The sequence below is a fragment of the Lichenostomus cassidix genome, chromosome 5, assembly GCF_008360975.1.
Source record: "Lichenostomus cassidix isolate B80296 chromosome 5, HeHo_3.0, whole genome shotgun sequence".
Taxonomy (NCBI): Eukaryota; Metazoa; Chordata; class Aves; order Passeriformes; family Meliphagidae; genus Lichenostomus; species Lichenostomus cassidix.
The window spans coordinates 45,532,730-45,555,843 of record NC_139486.1 but is presented as its reverse complement, the minus strand read 5'-3'; the positions used below and the strand labels follow the sequence as shown (position 1 = coordinate 45,555,843).

The window sequence follows — 23,114 nt, the reverse complement described above, 5'->3', positions numbered from 1 at the left end:
GAGAGAGTATTTGTAGATGACATTCACTCCTAAAGCACAGGAAACTGTCAGTACTCAAAACGGAAGGTGAGAATTGTGACTTGCTGAACTGATACTGGTGCTTTTATTCAATCTAGGAAACGATCTGTGGTTTGTGTGGGAACTATAATGGCAACATGAAGGATGACTTTGAAACTCGAAGCAAGTATGTGGCATCAAACGAGTTGGAATTTGTCAACTCTTGGAAAGAGAATCCACTCTGTGGGGATGTGTACTTTGTGGTGGACCCCTGCAGCAAGAACCCTTACCGTAAAGCATGGGCAGAAAAGACATGTTCTGTCATCAACAGCCATGTTTTTTCTGCCTGTCACACTAAGGTAAGAATTTATTTGCTCTTCTTTTTATTTATAGGCATAAACTGTATTCTTCCAAATGCTCGCACACTCCAACGAGTGATTGTCTATTAGCCAAAATGTTTCAATAAAATACATTTAAAATTTTTTGTGGCTCACATTTATATTAATTTTCACCTTTTTTTAAATTTGCATTTCACCAGCATTTTTGTAAGTACAAAAGCTAAATATGGTATTAACTGATTAGTAAAAACTATGAGAGTGAAAAACAAATGAAGACTTAAGAATCAGAAACTAGTCAGTCTGTTGGTGATGTCTGATATTGATCAGTGCATTTTCATGTGGTGAAAACCAGTGATAAATGTGGATAATGCTGCAGAGGTTATGCATGCACGTACAATAGAATAGGAACAAAATAATCTTGGAAAATTAATCCCTTCCTTTTGCAATGCAGGTGAATCGTATGCCCTACTATGAGGCCTGTGTTCGAGACTCCTGTGGGTGTGACATTGGAGGGGACTGTGAATGCATGTGTGATGCCATTGCAGTCTATGCCATGGCATGCTTGGAAAAAGGCATCTGCATTGACTGGAGGACCCCTGAGTTCTGTCGTAAGTTTCTTTAAGCTCTCCTTAAACAGGTTTAAGAGATGATTATTGTCAGTATATTCAAATGGCAACATAGGTAACTCATTTATAACCACCTCTAGGGCTGCATTTCCTCTGTGGGCAAATAGTTGACTTCAGTCAACTGGGTTTTAAAATCTGTACTTTTAATTTCTGCTAAATTACCTAAAATAATTTAACTCTTTTTACCATGGAGTAATGAGAGAGAAAATAATGCAGTCACAGTAAGCAGCCTGGTTCTTCTGCTATCACTGTGTAGTGCGCTGTCAGTTTGCCAGCAGAGAAAGTATGAAATTGTAAAAAAAAGTTTCATGTAGCTATGATAAAATCACCTTCTGTGTGGATGTCAAGGGAATGAAGACAGCAGTGTTGGCTAGAGCACTGTGAAACAGGAAAAAGACATCAAGGTGTTTCACAACAGCATATATAGAGGAAAACAGAGGATGAATGTGCTATAAATCAATGTTTGAGTTTTCATCTTTGATAGTTTTGTTTCCACATTTTAATATACTGTGCAGTGAAAGTTGTGGAAATGCCTGCATACTGCATTTGCAAAAAAGAAACTGACTTCCCTGAGTTAAAATATAAATTTACATCAGAAGCTAATCACTTCAGTGAAGTTTTTTTTATTCTGACTGTTAATTAATTTTGTTCTCCTTCTAGAACTTTGAAAATACCATGCCATTAATTTGAAGAAATAAGTCTGACTTGTCTCTTGCTTTTCCTTTTTTAAGCTGTCTATTGTGAGTATTACAATTCTCATAAAACAACAGGAATTGATGACGCATTTTCCCATGGCTACAGTGATGACAAATGCACCTGGCATTACAGGCCTTGCAACTGTCCAAATCAAAACTACAAATATGTCAATATTGAAGGTAATAACCTGTACTACTGTAAACTAGGAAACAGTAACATAATAATTATATTCAAAGCTGTTTTAAAAAATCAGTCATACCACAGTTAAATAATTATAATCTAATTGATGCTGGCTTTGAAGAAGTTTTGCTTTCCCTTACTAGTGTTTTAAATACTTAATCAACTCAGTAGCTGCACTACATTTAGCTTTATATCAAGCTCAGCCTATCTGGAAGAGAAGTTCTGATTTGCACCAAATCAGAAGAATACACTGTACTTAGGAAAGGAAACGTGGAGAAAGCAATTAATATTTTTATTAGACAAATGGATATGGCTGGAGAAACCAAACAAATTCCTGTATAGACAAACCCTCCTTCTGAGGATGATGTTAGAAATATTAACCTGAATAGATGATGTAATTGATACCATTTTTTAATAACAGAAATATAATATATTCAGTTATAAATAGTGTAAATTAAATGCCTTTCTCTGAGAAATGTAAAACAAACTTCTCTTCCCCTTTCTTCAGGTTGTTACAACTGCTCTCATGATGAATACTTTGACCATGAGGAGGAGAGGTGCATGCCATGTGGTAAGTAGCATTTCTTTCTCTACAGTAACTTGAAACCCATACTACAGCATTTGCATAGACTCACAGAAGATATTTTTCTAGTACCTCTCTATTAATGAGTGTTCATCTAAACATAACTTCTTTTCAAAATAATGCCATTATTATACTGCTTGTAAAATAAAGAATGAAAAAAAAATTAGAAGTAGGATTAGGTAGGCAATGATATAATACAGAAGCTGGATGAACCCGACTGGTTTTAGTTAACAACATGAGAAGTTATGTTCATTGTAAAGGTGAGTACTTCTCAAAACATGGATCTTCCTCAAAGTGTATTGGTGTGTGAGGGACAACCCCATCAGAGCTGTGAGTCTCAGAGGTATTCAACACATTTCATAGGAAAAGAAAACCTGTAGAAGAAGATCAGATTTAGCTACTGGACTCAGTAAATATCCTTTTAGAGATTCTTTTAAAAATTAACTTAATGGTTTATTCCCATATGGTTTATTTACTTGAAAACCTATCTTATAAAATAATGGTTTGGATAGACTCTAGCTGCACAGATTGGATTTTCACGCAGATGTAAAAAAAACTTAAGAACAATTTTTCTTATATTACAAAATTCTAACTTTTGTAACCAGGATCTTAGCTAGTGATCTCCTTTACATACAAAACCATGTTCCATTATCCCTGAAAACTGAGGTGTCATAAGGAAGACAGCAAAAACTTACTAGTGTTCATTATTATTGAGATATATTGACTTTTTGTAATTAAGTCCTTTGATGTGAATTTTAACACTGAAATATGTAACATGAAATACTTTCAGGAATACCTCAGTAATTAACACAATTCCTGGAACCCGGTCTGAGATTTGCCTTATTTGGAATATTTTAATATGCTTATATTTACAAACTTAACCTGTTTTGCCCTTATAACAGGACAAGTAAACATTACCACCACACCTGAACCATCTTCACCTTCACCAGGTTAGTTTACATAGTTGATGAAACTAGTACTTACACGCTGATATTATGTCCTGACACGCGTTTATGAAGTCAGTAATATCCTTTTCTATGTGATACAGCAGCATTACTAGATTCACATGCATAAGATGAAATTATGAGAAATACCCTGGTACCATAACATCCTGGGCTGCTTCAAAAGCTGCAGGTCAAGGGAGGGCACTGTGTCACTCTACTCTGATGAGAGCCCACCTGGAATGCTGTGTCCAGCTCTGCAGTTCAAGAAGGACAGAGGAGGGTCACAAAAATGACCAGAGGGCTGGAACACCTCTCCTATGAGGAAAGGCTGAGACCTGGGGTGGTTCAGCTTGGGGAGGAGAAGGTTCCATGGGGACCTCATTGTGGCTTTTCAATACTTGAATGGGGTTTATAAGACAGATGGTGCCAGACTTTTAGTAGGGCCTTTTGTGATGAGACAAGGGGTAATGGTTTCGAACCAGACGAGAGTAGATTCAGACTATATATAAAGAAGAAATTGTTTATGAGGGTGGTAAAACACTGGAAGATGTTTCCCAGAGAGGCTGTTGAATACTCTTACTTGGAAGCATTCAAGTCAGGCTCGACAGGCCTTTGAGCAACCTGATATAGTTGAAGATATTTCGGCTCATTGCAGAGGGAGTGGGCTAGATTAATGGTCTGTGCCAACTCAAGCCATTCTATGATCCTATGATGAAAAAGATCCAACAAAAATTTAATCATAGTCTTAGTAGTAACTGGACATATAACACTTCAACAACTGAAGAAAGTCTTCAAAGTCTTCATGGAAATGTATGACTGGCTATACCAGATCCCTATAGCCTGATACATGAAAGGAATCTATATATGCGGATCTTAAATTTGTAAGAAATTTCATTAATTTCCCCAAAGACAGATGGTATTGTAAAACTTTACTCAGTGGGTTGTGTGAATAACAAAATTATGGATACTATTGGAAATAGTATTCCAGAATGGAATACTATTCCACCTCTGCTGATATGAATAAGTATTTGTGCCAAATTCACTTTAAAATGAAGAAAAAGGTATAAAGCATCTCCAAGAATACCTGTTTAGTGTATTCACTGCACATAATAGCAATGGATAACTGCTCTTAAAGGTTGAATCTAAAAGATAATGGGTTTTAATAGTAGTTACTGCTAATAGCTATAAAAACAGTAGTTTTACTTAAAAAAGAAATTCAATTTATATAGGTATGTTATCGATAGATTATCAAGGACTATTTCTTATTCTTTTGTTTTGTTTTTTTCTCTTAGTAACAACAGTGCAGCCTAAAGTGACAAGGAGCTCTACCACAAGCACCCTATTAACAGTACCTAGTACTTCTTCTGCAGCAGTTGTAACAACTGAGACTACAAATCCAACAATAACTTCAAAAATTACAGTTCCAAGAACTTCACCCTCACAACCTCTTGTCACAATAAAGTCAACAACTGGTAGGTTTTTCGTGTTATTGTCTAAAATAGATTATAGTAAACTTGCTCTACAGCTGTATGCATAGTTGAGATGCCACTCCTAGGAATGCATTTCAAATTCATACAATATCCAAGCATTAGACTCCAAATAATGAAGCAGACAAAGCAGGCTACCAGAAATGTTCAGAAGTGTAGATCAAAAGTGCATGAAAAGATAAGTATAGGCATTAGGTTAAAAATTCAGCCAAAAGTCACTTGTGTGACTCATCGAGAAACACCATTAGAAGTTCTCTGAGCAGTGAGCCAGCCCAGTGCCAGTTGGATTTATTAGCTCAGTTTCAGCCTCTTTTCCACTGGTTCATTTATGGAGTCATATTCAAGGAGCACCCAATCTATTAACTCTGAATAATGCAAGCAAGCCCTAAAGCAGAGTCACACAGATATCAGTGTAGGAGCTTTGTCTAGGCTTCTAAAGTCCTGCTCTCTGGAGGATGACTCTGCCCACATAAATTACTTTCGGATTCTATGGCTCTTGGAGCCTCATTTACCCTCACATCAACATGCAATTCAACTAATAAACCATCTTGGAACCTGGCTGTCAGGGAAGGTAGAGTTAAAAATAGGTCCCAAAGGACTCAAAACCACAGAAGCTGACATTGTGACAGATGATTTGTGCACTGGGACAAGGAAAGTCTATAGTATGATGTTATTTAGCTTTTTAATGCAAATTAAACTGCAAGTGTGGCTGATTTGGAACATAATAAAAGCTAATGAAATTGTGATTTGGGCAAAGCCCATATAGACTTCAGCCAAAGTGACAACAAAGCTAACTTCTTAGAAAAAATGGTATTAAAAAATCTAATACAGGAAAATACACAAAATGAGAGCAAAGACTGATATGAGACAATGGGAAACAAATATAAGTACAGAAATATTTGGTAAGCTTATGAGAACATGAATACAACAGTCATACTGAAAATATTTAAAAAAAAATAAAGCTGAAAAATTATCTCTAAAATATGAGTAATTTCTTTATAATTTATCTGTTTTTAATTTTTCTATGAATTGGTTATTCACATTATATTTTTTACCTTTACTCTAAAAGAACATACAACATCAATGTCTACCACACCAAACATGACTACAACCATCACTACCCCTTCCATCACTACCTTAATTAAAAGAACCACAGCCACTACACCAAAGTCTGTTCCCTCATCACCTGCTGCCTCAACAGAGACAAAAAAAGTAGAGGTCACCTCACCACCCTTCAAAACCACCACCAAGAAGGAAACAACAACCTCCTCAATACCTACTCAAACCACAACTCAGAGCACAACTTTCAGCAAGCCTAAACTAACAACAGCAGGTAAATATTACTTTTTGATATCTGTCAGGTGAAGGCATCACTCACAAGGCATATATCAATATACACCTTATAAAAAAACCCCAAGCATTCTTACTAGTGGTCTTAACATTGAATAGAAAGGACATGGATAAGAAGCGTGATTAAAATGGAAACTTGTCTTGCCAATGGAGCAAACATCTGACATCCAAATATGATCTTAAAGCTAACATTTCTCTTCCAACACTTCCTCCAAATTTAGACCAAATCTCTGTATGCTTCAAAGCAAGTTCTTGAAAATTCATAGACCTTAGAATATATTCCCCCTAGCATTTGTTACATTGTGACAAATACTACCAAAAATAAATATTAAATAAAAGGAACCTTTTTGACTGTCTGACACTCAATATGCTAGCAAGGACAGTCTTCTCTGAGGCTGTATGGCAACTTGAATTAGTAGGTTAACAACTGATAGCAGAGGCTGGGACAGTGTGTGGTGGGAAGTCTGCTGTAGTGGGAGGGCAGCTGTACACTCTTTCCAAATCCAAGTCTCTCCCATGAAGTATTGTTGGGGTGCATATATCTTGGGTCTTCTTGTGCAAGCAATTACAGCTTCCTCTAGGAACCTTACCAGCTCCCAACCATTACTAATATTCATTCTTACTTCACAGAGAGTGAGGGAACTGAAGCAACCACTCTCTACTACCCAGAAGGTGAGTAAAAAGGACTAGACAGATGACCTTGGCCTAAGACTCTGTTCACTTACCCCAGCTTTTCCAGACGATGTTCTTGCCCAGTCTGGAATACCTGGGAGGGGACATGTTCATCCAATGAGGGCCTTCTTTCCTTAGGAGCTTCAAAAAAAGACAGGGAGTGCCAAATTGTCAGAGGGCACCCTTCAGACCAACCCTCAATCAACTTTTCTCTCTGTAGTTGTCACCCACATAAGAACAACGTTGACACAGCCTGTGCAGCACCTCGTCTCGCAGACAGAGGCCACTCCTGCCTCATCCACCACCAGCACCTCTGTCCTGAGAGAGACCAGCCCTGCCACAAGCCCAGGAATTCCACTGACAAGGACATTTCCAAGCTCCAGCTCTTTGCCTGTCACCTCAGCCTCATCTGCTTCTTCCCTCTCCTCGACCCAGCTGGGAACATCACTTCCTGGTAAGGCTCCCTCCTGCCGTTCCTGCTGCTCTGCCTGCTTCTTCCAGCTCCCACCATTCTCTCCTTAGCAGCATGTCCCACAAAAGCCTCAGTTTTGGTACTCATTCTCAATTTCCCCTGCTACTGCCGTGGGACCCAGGCAGGTCCTGGTACTGACCCACACAAAACCCTGACTGCATCCTCCTCCCTGCACCTTCAGGGCTTTGACTCTGGAACACAGGCCTCTATCCAAATACAGGCATCCATGAGCTCCTGCCCTACAGCTACCAATCAGACAGAAACTAACACACCTCCCTTCTCTTAGAGTGCTGCCCTGAGAATGCAGAGTGGGGCAGGAGGGAACAAAAGGCAGGGAAACTGGAAAAACACCTCCAGTTTACAGCTCGGGACAGTTTTGAGTGAGAGGCATAAGCCAAGGTATCATCTCCAGCCAAAGGATGCCCAGGCTCTGGCACACCCGTGAAAAGTGCAGTTCAACAAATATGACCTCATTGACCAATGCTGACCCCGAGTGCAAAAGAGTCACCAGTGGAGGGTGGGCAAGAAAGTGTACACTCAATGCCAGGCTAAAGTTCTTTCACTTAAACCTACATGCCAGAGTTGTCTTAGTGTTGATCCACCTTTGAGGAGATGCCACAACATGCTTTGCCTAGAATCCTTCCCAAGACTCAACCATTCTTTTCTCTCATCCCTTTCTTTGTAGCAAGGGAGCCAACCAGAGCTAAGACACCAACTAGTAAAGTAGTAACAGGTGAGTGCTCTGGTCACGAAAGAGTTAAGAGTCGTCCCCAGCCAATGCATCCATATCCCTTCAGTAGCCACGGCTCTCCCATGGATCCCTCCCAGCAGAGTCTACAGCAAGCCAGTTTTAAACTACCAGTAAACAAGTGATACCTCTTCCCCAGTCAACTGTTCCAAGAACAAGGACATGAGATAAATTGCTAGAGGTCAATCTTCAAAATGGTCAACAGCAAGCAATTATGAAAGAGAAGCAGGAAAGGATGGAAAATGTTTAGAATAATGGACACTTATATTAACTGGAAAAAACCAAAAACCCAAACCAACCAGATTTAGTGGGACGCAGGCCTTCCATCCTGGCCCATAACTGAGCACAAAGCCTGCAAAAAAGAAGAGTCAGTGTCACCCAACTTCCCATAAGCCAGCAACACACAACTGACCTGTACTTTCCTCCTAGCAGCCTTCACCCGTGAACAGTCAACTGTGCCACACATTGTGCCACCTGTGACCACACACAAGACCACGGCCACCACCTCCATCAGCAGCACCTCCAAGACATCTGTCTCCACAGGTTCCAGCCCACCAAGCAGCACAGGAGTCCCTCTGGAAACAACCTCTCCCAGTCCCAGCTCTCCACCTGCCCCCAGCAGCCCCCTTAGCACTTGGCTGCCATCCACTGCCACCACTTCCACACTCTCCTCCACAGCAGCTCCAAGCAGCAGCCCCAGGCCTACACCTACAACCCTGAGGCCCAAGCCCTCTTCCCCAGCAACAAGTGCTCCAAAGGAGTCTCCTGTAACAGAGTCCTCTGCACCCACCACAGCCAAAACCAGCACGCTGCCATCTCCTGCTTCTTCTCCTTCCTCAACTGTGTCTTCAACATGGCTCAGCTCCTCACAGCCTGGTAAGTCTCCCTCCTACTCATCCTGCTATTTCCTCCTGCTCTCCCTTTTCCCTTTCAGCATGTCCAGCCTCTCAGGTCACTTGTGCAGTTGTTTTAGGATTTGCTCCTCATTCTCCCTTCCTTCTGCATTGGCACAGTGGTACGGTGATGCTGTCGAGATGGTTGCAACAAATATATATAGACAACACAACTCAGTCCATGGAGAGAAAAGAGCTGACTTTATTACTACAGAGCTTCTTTTATACTATTTTGTAACATGCATACTGCATGTCCACTGGTTCCTAACTTACTACATTTCAAACTCATTGGCTACCTATAGTTAGAACTCTATCTTTACAACAACTACCTCCTTCAGACAGGTGCAGATTTCCCTCTGGCTTGTTTTTGTTCCTTGTCTGTGTTGACACTAGGATTCTCACAGGTATGAGCAGATTTTATCAGTCCGGTGTCTGTGACCTGAAGCAGGCTGGCTGTGAGTTCCCAGAGTATGGTGTCACTTTTTTATGGCCCCATGCACTGCTCTCTCCCATGGAGCCTAGCCTGCGAGACTCAGTGGGATCCAATATTAAGCCCTGCCTTTTACTTGAAGGGACACATGCATATCCAGAAAGGGTCCTGTTCCAGGAACGGACAGTGGCATATTGCTGGTTAGAAGGCACTGTATCCATTTTCTCCTTTTTTGTGAGAGAATCCAGACAGCAGCTGGTGGACAGGACTGACAGTAGAGTATTCCATTTTTCCCAGGAGCACTCACTGCAGCACAGCATTGCTGTTCTTGCTTATATCCCAAATATGAGACTTCCGAGCATGTATATTTCTTTGTTTTCTTCTCCTCATCCTCAACTGACCTGTGCTTTCCTCTTTGCAGCCTTCACCCATGAAAAGTCAACTGTGCCACACATTGTGCCACCTGTGACCACACACAAGACCACAGCCACCACCTCCATCAGCAGCACCTCCAAGACATCTGTCTCCACAGGTTCCAGCCCACCAAGCAGCACAGAAGTCCCTCTGGAAACAACCTCTCCCAATCCCAGCTCTCCACCTGCCCCCAGCAGCCCCCTTAGCACTTGGCTGCCATCCACTGCCACCACTTCCACACTCTCCTCCACAGCAGCTCCAAGCAGCAGCCCCAGGCCTACACCTACAACCCTGAGGCCCAAGCCCTCTTCCCCAGCAACAAGTGCTCCAAAGGAGTCTCCTGTAACAGAGTCCTCTGCACCCACCACAGCCAAAACCAGCACGCTGCTATCTCCTGCTTCTTCTCCTTCCTCAACTGTGTCCTCAACATGGCTCAGCTCCTCACAGCCTGGTAAGTCTCCCTCCTACCAATCCTGCTATTTCCTTCTGCTCTCCATTTTCCATGTCCAGCCTCTCAGGTCGCTTGTACAGTTGTTTTAGGATTTGCTCCCCATTTCCCCTTCCTTCTGCATTGGCACAGTGATATGGCAATACTTTGTTTTTCCTCTGGGGTGTTTTGTGGTGTTGGGGTGTTGTGTTGTTGTGGTTTTGGGTTTTGGGGGTGGGTTTTTTATCCAGTATCTAAGGCTTCGGACCATATACATTACTTTTTTTCTGCTGCTCATCCTCTACTGACATGCGCTTTCCTCCTGACAGCCTTCACCCATAAAATACAGACAGTACCACACATTGTGCCACCTGTGACCACACACAAGATCACAGCCACCACTTCCATCAGCAGCACCTCCAAGATCTCTGTCTCCACTGGGCCCAGCCCACCAAGCAGCACAGGAGTCCCTCTGGAAACAACCTCTCCCAGTCCCAGCTCTCCACCTGCCCCCAGCAGCCCCCTCAGCACTCGGCTGCCATCCACTGCCACCACTTCCACACTCTCCTCCACAGCAGCTCCAAGCAGCAGCCCCAGGCCTACACCTACAACCCTGAGGCCCAAGCCCTCTTCCCCAGCAACAAGTGCTCCAAAGGAGTCTCCTGTAACAGAGTCCTCTGCACCCACCACAGCCAAAACCAGCACGCTGCCATCTCCTGCTTCTTCTCCTTCCTCAACTGTGTCCTCAACATGGCTCAGCTCCTCACAGCCTGGTAAGTCTCCCTCCTACCAATCCTGCTACTTCCCCCTGCTCTCCCTTTTCCCTTTCCTCATGTCCAGCCACACAGGTTGCTTGTCCTGTTGTTTTAGTTTTTGCTCCCCACTCCTTCTTCCTTCTATGGCACAGAGGTATGGCCGTACTTTGTTATGGCTCTGGGGCACTGCTCTCTCCCATCAAGCCTGGCCTGCCCATCTCAGAGGGAACTGAACCTTAAGCACTGCTTAGTCATCGAATAGAGACATTCACTTCCAGACAAGAGTTCTCCTCTAGGAAGAGGTAGCAAGCATCTTACCTACTAAAAGCTGCCATATATGATTCCTCCTAGTTTTGGACAGATATCAAAGAGTAGCTGTTGGACAGGAACTATAGTCCCAGCACCCCTTTTCCCCAGAAGTACTCAGTGCAGCACAGGGATTCCCTTGTAGTTTGTATCCCCAATCTGAGGCCTCTGGCCACCTCCATTTTACACTCTTCTTGCCCTCATCCTCAACTCACTTATGCTTTCCTCTTTGCAGCCTTCACCCATGAAAAGTCAACTGTGCCACACATTGTGCCACCTGTGACCACACACAAGACCACGGCCACCACCTCCATCAGCAGCACCTCCAAGACATCTGTCTCCACAGGTTCCAGCCCACCAAGCAGCACAGAAGTCCCTCTGGAAACAACCTCTCCCAATCCCAGCTCTCCACCTGCCCCCAGCAGCCCCCTTAGCACTTGGCTGCCATCCACTGCCACCACTTCCACACTCTCCTCCACAGCAGCTCCAAGCAGCAGCCCCAGGCCTACACCTACAACCCTGAGGCCCAAGCCCTCTTCCCCAGCAACAAGTGCTCCAAAGGAGTCTCCTGTAACAGAGTCCTCTGCACCCACCACAGCCAAAACCAGCACGCTGCCATCTCCTGCTTCTTCTCCTTCCTCAACTGTGTCCTCAACATGGCTCAGCTCCTCACAGCCTGGTAAGTCTCCCTCCTACCAATCCTGCTACTTCCCCCTGCTCTCCCTTTTCCCTTTCCTCATGTCCAGCCACACAGGTTGCTTGTCCTGTTGTTTTAGTTTTTGCTCCCCACTCCTCCTTCTTCCTTCTATGGCACAGAGGTATGGCCGTACTTTGTTATGGCTCTGGGGCACTGCTCTCTCCCATCAAGCCTGGCCTGCCCATCTCAGAGGGAACTGAACCTTAAGCACTGCTTAGTCATCGAATAGAGACATTCACTTCCAGACAAGAGTTCTCCTCTAGGAAGAGGTAGCAAGCATCTTACCTACTAAAAGCTGCCATATATGATTCCTCCTAGTTTTGGACAGATATCAAAGAGTAGCTGTTGGACAGGAACTATAGTCCCAGCACCCCTTTTCCCCAGAAGTACTCAGTGCAGCACAGGGATTCCCTTGTAGTTTGTATCCCCAATCTGAGGCCTCTGGCCACCTCCATTTTACACTCTTCTTGCCCTCATCCTCTACTGACTTATGCTTTCCTCTTTGCAGCCTTCACCCATGAAAAGTCAACTGTGCCACACATTGTGCCACCTGTGACCACACACAAGACCACGGCCACCACCTCCATCAGCAGCACCTCCAAGACATCTGTCTCCACAGGTTCCAGCCCACCAAGCAGCACAGGAGTCCCTCTGGAAACAACCTCTCCCAGTCCCAGCTCTCCACCTGCCCCCAGCAGCCCCCTTAGCACTTGGCTGCCATCCACTGCCACCACTTCCACACTCTCCTCCACAGCAGCTCCAAGCAGCAGCCCCAGGCCTACACCTACAACCCTGAGGCCCAAGCCCTCTTCCCCAGCAACAAGTGCTCCAAAGGAGTCTCCTGTAACAGAGTCCTCTGCACCCACCACAGCCAAAACCAGCACGCTGCCATCTCCTGCTTCTTCTCCTTCCTCAACTGTGTCCTCAACATGGCTCAGCTCCTCACAGCCTGGTAAGTCTCCCTTCTACCAATCCTGCTACTTCACCCTTCTTTCCCTTTTCCCTTTCTTCATTTCCAGCCACACAGGTTGCTTGGAGAGTTGTTTTAGTTTTTGCTCCTCATTCCCCCTTGCTTCTGCGTTGGCACAGCGGTATGCCTTATTTTTTATGGCTTTGGGCACTGGTCTCTCCTGTGGAGCCTGGCCTGCCCATCTAAGAGGGGATGGACTTTAAGCTCTGCCTTGTCCTTGAACAGAGACATGCACTTCTATATGAGGTCCTCTTCTAGGAACAGGTAGCGGGATCTTACCTTTTATAATGCACTGTATCATTTTTCTCCATTTTTGGAGAGAATGGAGACAGCAGCTGGTTGTGACAGGAACCACATTCTCAGTTCCCTTTTCCCCAGGAATACTCAGTGCAGCACAGGATTGCTTGTTTTGTATCGCCAATCTGAGGCCTCTGGCCACCTCCATTTTATTCTTCTTCTGCTCATCCTCTACTGACCTCTGTTTTCCTCCTGGCAGCCTTCACCCGTGAAAAGTCAGCTGTGCCACACATTGTGCCACCTGTGACCACACACAAGACAATGGCCACCACCTCCATCAGCAGCACCTCCAAGACATCTGTCTCCACAGGTCCAGCCCACCAAGCAGCACAGGAGTCCCTCTGGAAACAACCTCTCCCAATCCCAGCTCTCCACCTGCCCCCAGCAGCCCCCTTAGCACTTGGCTGCCATCCACTGCCACCACTTCCACACTCTCCTCCACAGCAGCTCCAAGCAGCAGCCCCAGGCCTACACCTACAACCCTGAGGCCCAAGCCCTCTTCCCCAGCAACAAGTGCTCCAAAGGAGTCTCCTGTAACAGAGTCCTCTGCACCCACCACAGCCAAAACCAGCACGCTGCCATCTCCTGCTTCTCCTTCCTCAACTGTGTCCTCAACATGGCTCAGCTCCTCACAGCCTGGTAAGTCTCCCTCCTACCAATCCTGCTACTTCCCCCTGCTCTCCCTTTTCCCTTTCCTCATGTCCAGCCACACAGGTTGCTTGTCCTGTTGTTTTAGTTTTTGCTCCCCACTCCTCCTTCTTCCTTCTATGGCACAGAGGTATGGCCGTACTTTGTTATGGCTCTGGGGCACTGCTCTCTCCCATCAAGCCTGGCCTGCCCATCTCAGAGGGAACTGAACCTTAAGCACTGCTTAGTCATCGAATAGAGACATTCACTTCCAGACAAGAGTCCTCCTCTAGGAAGAGGTAGCAAGGATCTTACCTACTAAAAGCTGCCATATATGATTCCTCCTAGTTTTGGATAGATATCAAAGAGTAGCTGTTGGACAGGAACTATAGTCCCAGCACCCCTTTTCCCCAGAAGTACTCAGTGCAGCACAGGGATTCCCTTGTAGTTTGTATCCCCAATCTGAGGCCTCTGGCCACCTCCATTTTATACTCTTCTTGTCCTCATCCTCAACTCACTTGTGCTTTCCTCTTTGCAGCCTTCACCCATGAAAAGTCAACTGTGCCACACATTGTGCCACCTGTGACCACACACAAGACCACAGCCACCACCTCCATCAGCAGCACCTCCAAGACATCTGTCTCCACAGGTTCCAGCCCACCAAGCAGCACAGAAGTCCCTCTGGAAACAACCTCTCCCAGTCCCAGCTCTCCACCTGCCCCCAGCAGCCCCCTTAGCACTTGGCTGCCATCCACTGCCACCACTTCCACACTCTCCTCCACAGCAGCTCCAAGCAGCAGCCCCAGGCCTACACCTACAACCCTGAGGCCCAAGCCCTCTTCCCCAACAACAAGTGCTCCAAAGGAGTCTCCTGTAACAGAGTCCTCTGCACCCACCACAGCCAAAACCAGCACGCTGCCATCTCCTGCTTCTCCTTCCTCAACTGTGTCCTCAACATGGCTCAGCTCCTCACAGCCTGGTAAATCTCCCTTCTACCCATCCTGCTACTTCACCCATCTTTCCCTTTTCCCTTCTTCCTTTCCAGCCACACAGGTTGCTTGGAGAGTTGTTTTAGTTTCTGCTCCTCATTCCCCCTTGCTTCTGCGTTGGCACAGTGGTATGGCCTTATTTTTTATGGCCTTGGGCACTGGTCTCTCCTGCGGAGCCAGGCCTGCCCATCTAAGAGGGGATGGACCTTAAGCTCCGCCCTGTCCTTGAACAGAGACATGCACTTCTCTATGAGGTCCTCTTCTAGGAACAGGTAGCGAGGACCCTACCTTTTATAACGCAGAGAGTATCAGTTTTTTCCCCATTTTAGGAGAGAAAGGAGACAGCAGCTGTTGGACAGGAACCACATTCTCAGTTCTCCCTTTTCCCCAGGAATACTCAGTGCAACACAGGGATTCGCTTGTAGTTTGTATCGCCACTCTGAGGCCTCTGGCCACCTCCATTTCATACTCTCTTTCTCCTCATCCTCTACTGACCTCTGTTTCCCTCCTGGCAGCCTTCACCCGTGAACAGTCAACTGTGCCACACATTGTGCCATCTGTGACCACACACAAGACCACGGCCACCACCTCCATCAGCAGCACCTCCAAGACATCTGTCTCCACAGGTTCCAGCCCACCAAGCAGCACAGAAGTCCCTCTGGAAACAACCTCTCCCAATCCCAGCTCTCCACCTGCCCCCAGCAGCCCCCTCAGCACTCGGCTGCCATCCACTGCCACCACTTCCACACTCTCCTCCACAGCAGCTCCAAGCAGCAGCCCCAGGCCTACACCTACAACCCTGAGGCCCAAGCCCTCTTCCCCAACAACAAGTGCTCCAAAGGAGTCTCCTGTAACAGAGTCCTCTGCACCCACCACAGCCAAAACCAGCACGCTGCCATCTCCTGCTTCTTCTCCCTCCTCAACTGTGTCTTCAACATGGCTCAGCTCCTCACAGCCTGGTAAGTCTCCCTCCTACTCATCCTGCTATTTCCTCCTGCTCTCCCTTTTCCCTTTCAGCATGTCCAGCCTCTCAGGTCACTTGTGCAGTTGTTTTAGGATTTGCTCCTCATTCTCCCTTCCTTCTGCATTGGCACAGTGGTACGGTGATGCTGTCGAGATGGTTGCAACAAATATATATAGACAACACAACTCAGTCCATGGAGAGAAAAGAGCTGACTTTATTACTACAGAGCTTCTTTTATACTATTTTGTAACATGCATACTGCATGTCCACTGGTTCCTAACTTACTACATTTCAAACTCATTGGCTACCTATAGTTAGAACTCTATCTTTACAACAACTACCTCCTTCAGACAGGTGCAGATTTCCCTCTGGCTTGTTTTTGTTCCTTGTCCGTGTTGACAGTAGGATTCTCACAGGTATGAGCGGATTTTATCAGTCCGGTGTCTGTGATCTGAAGCAGGCTGGCTGTGAGTTCCCAGAGTATGGCCTCACTTTTTTATGGCCCCATGCACTGCTCTCTCCCATGGAGCCTAGCCTGCGAGACTCAATGGGATCCAATATTAAGCCCTGCCTTTTACTTGAAGGGACACATGCATATCCAGAAAGGGTCCTGTTCCAGGAACAGACAGTGGCATCTTGCTGGTTAGAAGGCACTGTATCCATTTTCTCCTTTTTTGTGAGAGAATCCAGACAGCAGCTGGTGGACAGGACTGACAGTACAGAGTATTCCATTTTTCCCAGGAGCTGCACTCACTGCAGCACAGCATTGCTGTTCTTGCTTATATCCCAAATATGAGGCTTCCGAGCATGTACATTTCTTTGTTTTCTTCTCCTCATCCTCAACTGATCTGTGCTTTCCTCTTTGCAGCCTTCACCCATGAAAAGTCAACTGTGCCACACATTGTGCCACCTGTGACCACACACAAGACCACAGCCACCACCTCCATCAGCAGCACCTCCAAGACATCTGTCTCCACTGGGCCCAGCCCACCAAGCAGCACAGGAGTCCCTCTGGAAACAACCTCTCCCAGTCCCAGCTCTCCACCTGCCCCCAGCAGCCCCCTTAGCACTCGGCTGCCATCCACTGCCACCACTTCCACACTCTCCTCCACAGCAGCTCCAAGCAGCAGCCCCAGGCCTACACCTACAACCCTGAGGCCCAAGCCCTCTTCCCCAACAACAAGTGCTCCAAAGGAGTCTCCTGTAACAGAGTCCTCTGCACCCACCACAGCCAAAACCAGCACGCTGCCATCTCCTGCTTCTTCTCCCTCCTCAGCTGTGTCCTCAACATGGCTCAGCTCCTCACAGCCTGGTAAGACCCACTCCTATGCACTTGCTCTTCTCAGAATTGTTATGGTTGAAAGGTATATCTGGGCATCATCCTGCCCAACACCCATCCCAAGGCAGGGTCACTGAGAGCAGGTGACAGAGAGCTGGTAGGTTTTGAATCTCTCCAAGTAGAGAAATTCCACAGCCTCCCAATGGAGCCAGTGCTCTGCCACAGTGTAAAGAACTTCCACATGATGAACAGTGATGACTTGTACAGTGTGAGAGCATGGCAGTTTTTCCCAAGCTGCAATTGCTTGGAGACTGGATGGGCATTGGACAATGGTCAGTGGACTCACTTTTCATCTCAGGAGTAGATCTTGGTTTGCTTTTCCTTTCATTTCTTTAGGTCTGAAAGCAGTCTTCATCCAGACACGTGTAGCTATTTTTCCTTTTTCCATTTCTCTCTCCTTACCAAAGGAGGGCAAATGAGTGAGTGGCCAGGAGGGCATTTTGCATCCCAACAAGTTCACCTCACACTGCCACTTCCTGGCAAACATTGGCCCTGACTGGGTCTAAGCAAGCTGCCGAGGCTGAGAGAAGGAGCCACACATCCAATGCTCACTCTTTCCCACAGAAACACACTGCAACATGGCCTGACTTTCTTGCACAACTACTTAGACCAAGGCTTGTGTCCACCTCCTTGGCCTTCCCACCCTTGTCCTCATCCACAACTCACTTGTGCTTCTCTCCTGACAGCCTTCACCCATAAAATACTGACCGTGCCACACATTGTGCCACCTGTGACCACAGAGAAGACCACAGCCACCACCTCCATCAGCAGCACCTCCAAGACATCTGTCTCCACAGGTTCCAGCCCACCAAGCAGCACAGAAGTCCCTCTGGAAACAACCTCTCCCAGTCCCAGCTCTCCACCTGCCCCCAGCAGCCCCCTCAGCACTCGGCTGCCATCCACTGCCACATCTCCATTCTCCTCAGCTTTGGCCCCAACTGTCAGCAGAATGTCTGTGCCTACTCCCCTCACTAGTTCCACATCAATGTCTTCTGAGAGCACTACTCATTCTTACTTCCAAAACACCACATCATCTCCATATGGCAAAACATCTTCATTACCTGTCCCTACCAGTATCTCCGCCCAGTCCAGTCCACAGTTGATCCCAACTGTTTTATCTACAACCATTACCTTCGCTCCCCATGTTATCACTACAGCTTCTACAGAGTCATTTGAAAGGAGTTCCCTGCAAACAACATCACTGACCACTGCCCATACGACATCCTCTCCTCCTCTCACCTCTGGATTTTCAACATCCCTGTCCTCTGTTGTGCCATTAACAGTACCACACGGTAATGTATCTCCACATCATTTCCTGTATCACGGCTTTGCTTTTAATGCCTTTTGTTTTTCATGACTGAATTTTTTCTTTACCTGTTCTTTGGCTGTGATACTGTTTGGACCCCTTGGCTTCCATCTTTTCTTTTTGCCTTTCTGCAGTTACTTTTTGTAAAGCAGTTGTCTGGCATCTAGGTTTCATACCTCCAGGTCCCCTGCTATTCAATATTTTAAACACTAAGAAGTGTGAGTTAAAGAGTCTGACAGGATGCACTTCAGGAGAGCCACAAATCTTTTATTCTGTAATCTTAAAAAGCAGTGTAAGAAATCTCTTATTTTGACAGGCTATTCCTTCATTACCCTGCAGTCTTCCTGTTAGCTCAGTACACTTGAACATTTTTGGTATCTCTTCTGCAAGGTACTGTTTTCAGAGTTTTCAAGATACAGAGATGTTTTTTGGCTCCTGTGCATAATTAACCACCTGATTAATTTTGGCTTAATAAATACTGCATTCTATAATTTCTACACCCTCTCATGTAAAGAGGGGCATACAAAACAACATCTGCCTACTGGTTTTAAATGGAACTGTTGTACTTGAGGATCTACACTAAAGGATACAGTCACCTGTAGCTGAGCCTTTCATCTCGATTTTCACTGTTAACCTTTTGAGCAGAGTCCAGCTTGGCCAGGTCAGGCAGCTCAGCCACCAGGCATGGCAGAATTACCTCCCTGCAGAGCAAACAACTGAATGCAAAGTGTCTGCCTTCTGTCCTGCTGTCACACAGGTGCTGTACTACCAAAGAGGCTGGTTTCAGTTTTAGCATGAAGGAGCCTCAAATTGACTGCATGAGCATTGAGAAATGACAGTTTGACCCAAGGAGGCAGGATTCTTTCTACTAACACACTTCCTTTGACCCTGCTTTCCCTTTATCCTCCTAATATTCACCTCACAGAATGGGGATCCAAGTAGGAATTCTCACAAGTGGAAGAAAAGATTTCTCCCAGTACAAGTTATATTTTGGGGACCTACTTTTGTTCTCATTCTTTTCCTAAAAGAAGTGGACATTACCTTCCCAACCACAGCAGTACTGGGTTTGTTCCTTGCAGTTAAAAGGTAACCATTTATGTCAGAAGTTCAGAAAGCTGTGGACAAGTTCTTCTCCTTTCTCTGTACTTTCCAGCCCTGAACTAAGCAACTCTGATACTTTTTCAGCCTGGCACAATATTAATATATTTCAGCCCAGAAAAAAAAGTTAAATACTTTTACTTAAGCATAGCTCCTAGTGCTGTGTTCATGAGATACAGATATAGCATCTTAGTCTACTGCCCAGTTTACAGTTGTCTTATTTCCCAGTAAGAAAATCCCAAAGTCATAGTACAGCATTAACCAAGCCTCTCCTGCAATAATACTTAATATATTATCTATAACCTTTCTTTCAGCAGGGAACCAGACTATGCTTAAAATATTATTGTGCAGGATGAGGTGTGAGCTGTGCATGAATTGCTTTCACAGTTTTCAACATCTTTGTTCTTACTATAAACTTCAAACTCTTATCTTTCAACTCCTTGGAGAACCTGCATTTTCAGTCAGCTTTCTGCTTCATAAAGTGCTTAGAGTGGTGCTTCAAGGCAGGAGAAAATGTAACGCTGACACATATAATTGTTACCTAACATGTAGCATTATATATTCTCCCTAGTAAGGCGAGTTGTAAACTTCTGGCTTCCTATAAAGAGATATAACCTTAAAATGAGTAAATTAAGCAATTTTCAAATAGGTGAAGTCTATGAACCAGAAATAATACCAGAATGAGCCATCTGCTTGTCCTCTTTGCATCTTTGTGTTCTCAGCAGAGGATTAGTTTTCCGTGCTGGATTGAATCTGCACTATATTCTTAACAGGATTTTTTTGTTCATTTTTCATTCCAGCAACTTCTATGTTCTTAAAAAAGAACTTCATTCTTTTCTTTTGCTGTCCTTCAAGACAAGCCTATCCTGCAACTTTAAAACCTTTTCTTGCTGTGTTACTTGTGACTTGTTAATTATCTCTTGCAATAAGAATGGATTTCCATGAAACCAAGTACGGAGGCTTTTGGCATCTAAAAAAGGTCACTCAAGAAGACCAAGATGAATTATAGTAGAATTTTTTTTGCTTTTTACATTTGACAGAGCATTGTACAGAAGTTGAATATGAAGAAGAAATAACTTACAAAGGCTGTTCCATAAATGTCACTTTGAGCCGATGTGAAGGGTCATGTCCATCTTCAACAAAGTAAGTATAACTGAGACTGCAGAGTATTAAAGTTGTTGTTCTTATTTGGTCATCTGTGAGTAGGGATATTCACGAACTACTGCTCCTTCACACAGGGAGGAAACTGTGGTTAGAATCCACCCAGCAATATACAATGTTGCTGTATAAACCAGCTAATAGAAACAATAAGGTCATTTATTACAGGGGGATTTACATCTAATCAAGGAAGATCATCTCACTTCCTTAAGATTTTGTTTTAAAAAAAGCCAGACATCAATTCTGCAAGTTTGGAGGGCTTTTTTGTTGTATTGATGGTTGGGGTTTTGGTTTTGTTTGTTTGCTTTTTGAAAAGGTAGTTTAGACTACAAATATCTGTTCTTAAATAGCTAAGACAGTAAAGTAAGAAATTTCATCTAAGGTAAGTAATGTCATTTCAGCTGTCTCATAATATTCTCCTAATAGTGTAATTCAGGTGTATTTTATAATTACAAGGGTGCTGTCTGAGCCTATGCAGTTCTGCTGCCCATTAGGAGAATTTGACAGGAAATCAAGGCTTCAATACAAGTAAACATTGCAACAGTATTAAGAGTTCTCAGTTATTGGGGTAAAAAAATAAAACTTACATTCCCAGCAATCCAAGCCCATACAATGTTCAAGAATGGAAAAATGGAAAGCAATGAAGGGTTTTGCTTTTGCAGGAACAAATTTAAATTAATCCTTAAGCTAAAAGCTTACTCCTTCAAAGCCCATTCATGTGTCCCGCAGCATTTTGGAAACTGTTAAGCGTGGATGAAGAATTTTGGAGTTAAGGTTTGTCACAGTTACTAGGAAAGTTGTGGTTAAAACCCAGTTTTAACTGAAACCAAGAACACTTTTCTCCTCTTCAGAAGAGATTTTTCAAAAAATATTTTTTAACTCTCCTGTTCTCATACCCTGGTTCTGGCCTGTATGCTATACAGCTTCCCACTGACAAAGAGAAAGGCAGAACCAAGTCCATCAGGAGGCTGAACACGGTCAGGAATCAACAGCATAAGAACTGCAGTACTATAAGGACAGACTCAAATCCTTACCTGCCTATTCAAGCTCTCACTTCACCTACCTGTGCTCTGTTACTGTGAATTCAGCAATTATGTACAAGTCTTCTACTTTGTTAGCTGACCTCCCAGCCCAGAACTGACATCATGCAGCCACCACCTTAGATTCCAGCACTAACTGTTCAGAGAGAGAAAGGGGTTTTCCTTCCTCCATGCACTGCAAAAGGAACACACACAATTTAGCATCTACAAGAGTCCTTTTGCAAACTGTAAGTAGTCTAGTGCATAGCTTTAACAAATTTAATCCATAGTTACTTTACAAATATTCAGAAGGGCAAAGCGAGAACAGGGAAATCAAATTCTGTTAATTTTCCAATGAGATCTGAGGCCTAACAGATGATGAGATTAGAGAATCACAGACTGTCCCACGTTGGAAAGGACTCACAAGGATCACTGAGTCCATCCTGTTCTAAAAAGGAAGGTAGCAGCTCAGTGCACCTGAGTTTCTGCATCCTGAGAACTTAATAGTCATTTCCTGCACTGATTGTAGTTCTGTAGCTGACAGAACCACTCAACTGAGGGCTATGCTCTTTCCTCTAAACCTCCCACCACAGGGAAAAAAAAAGTTCACATACTTGACAAGCTGTGAGCCTAAAATGCTGTAAACAAATGCCAACTCCCTCTCTTCCACACAGGCTGGATGTTGAGAAGATGACAATCACCACACTATGCGGCTGCTGTAGGCCACTTGAACTTCTTAAGAAAGAACTCCAACTACCATGCCAAGACCCAGACAACCCTGGAAAAAGGCTCACTACAGAAATAATTGCATTTAGGGGCTGTGTTTGTAACTTTGACAGTTGCACACACTAGCCAGACCTGATGGCCTCAGATAAAATTTTTTGCAATTAAACACTGATCACAAGTTAATCCTTCCCCAGTGAGTGCTCTTTGCTGGGTTCTCTTGTACTGATTGCACAGGACAGCCTTCCAGTCAGGCTGCCTGAGCAGCTGCCGGGACTATCAACGCAGTTACCAGATAAATTATTCCTGATCAGGAGCAGGGTGGGCTGCAGAGAAGGAAGGAAAGAATGGGCATAGGGTGGGATCCGGAGGGATGACCATGTCAGAAACTGTCTAGCCTTGCCTCAGTGGAGTTTATTTAACCAGAGGCTAAAACCTGGCCCATGCACTGTGCAGTAAGAGAAATTCAATGTTCAAATAAAGTAGAAGAAATTGAATTTGCTAACTTTTCGCATTATTTGAACAATTATTTTAAATGAAAATAGTCTATTAGGTTCACTACAGTCAAGTTTGGACCTGTGGTAGAGCCCACTATTCGAGTGGGAACAG

At 44.7% G+C, this 23,114-nt stretch overlaps 2 protein-coding genes across 2 annotated transcripts in view; both read left to right on the top strand.

Annotated features, from left to right (window-relative positions):
• LOC146436521 (mucin-6) overlaps positions 1-10,370 on the top strand; it is a 47,715-nt gene extending 37,345 nt beyond the window's left edge. Inside the window, exons 26-36 of the mRNA XM_085063801.1 lie at positions 117-356; positions 787-943; positions 1,693-1,836; positions 2,346-2,408; positions 3,323-3,370; positions 4,657-4,836; positions 5,921-6,184; positions 6,832-6,873; positions 7,094-7,327; positions 8,031-8,078; positions 9,838-10,370. Coding sequence (XP_084919927.1) covers positions 117-356; positions 787-943; positions 1,693-1,836; positions 2,346-2,408; positions 3,323-3,370; positions 4,657-4,836; positions 5,921-6,184; positions 6,832-6,873; positions 7,094-7,327; positions 8,031-8,078; positions 9,838-10,370 — 1,953 coding nt within the window. The remainder of the gene's footprint in view (positions 1-116; positions 357-786; positions 944-1,692; positions 1,837-2,345; positions 2,409-3,322; positions 3,371-4,656; positions 4,837-5,920; positions 6,185-6,831; positions 6,874-7,093; positions 7,328-8,030; positions 8,079-9,837) is intronic.
• Positions 10,371-12,944: 2,574 nt separating this feature from the next.
• On the top strand, positions 12,945-23,002 carry LOC146436520 (uncharacterized). Its single transcript, XM_085063800.1, has 7 exons — positions 12,945-12,967; positions 13,593-13,921; positions 14,448-14,888; positions 16,731-17,174; positions 17,888-18,493; positions 20,646-20,748; positions 22,457-23,002. Exons 1-7 carry the CDS (start codon positions 12,945-12,947, stop codon positions 22,632-22,634), a joined length of 2,124 nt encoding a protein of 707 aa, XP_084919926.1. The 3' UTR covers positions 22,635-23,002.
• Positions 23,003-23,114: the final 112 nt, after the last annotated feature.

What these genes read in the sequence shown, in the direction of transcription:
- LOC146436520 (XM_085063800.1), top strand. Translation starts at nt 12,945, where the DNA reads ATGGCTCAGCTCCTCACAGCCTG. An exon ending in GCTCAGCTCCTCACAGCCTG is followed by an intron (nt 14,889 to 16,730) that starts GTAAATCTCCCT and finishes TCCTCTTTGCAG; the next exon opens with CCTTCACCCATGAAAAGTCA. An exon ending in GCTCAGCTCCTCACAGCCTG is followed by an intron (nt 17,175 to 17,887) that starts GTAAGACCCACT and finishes CTCTCCTGACAG; the next exon opens with CCTTCACCCATAAAATACTG.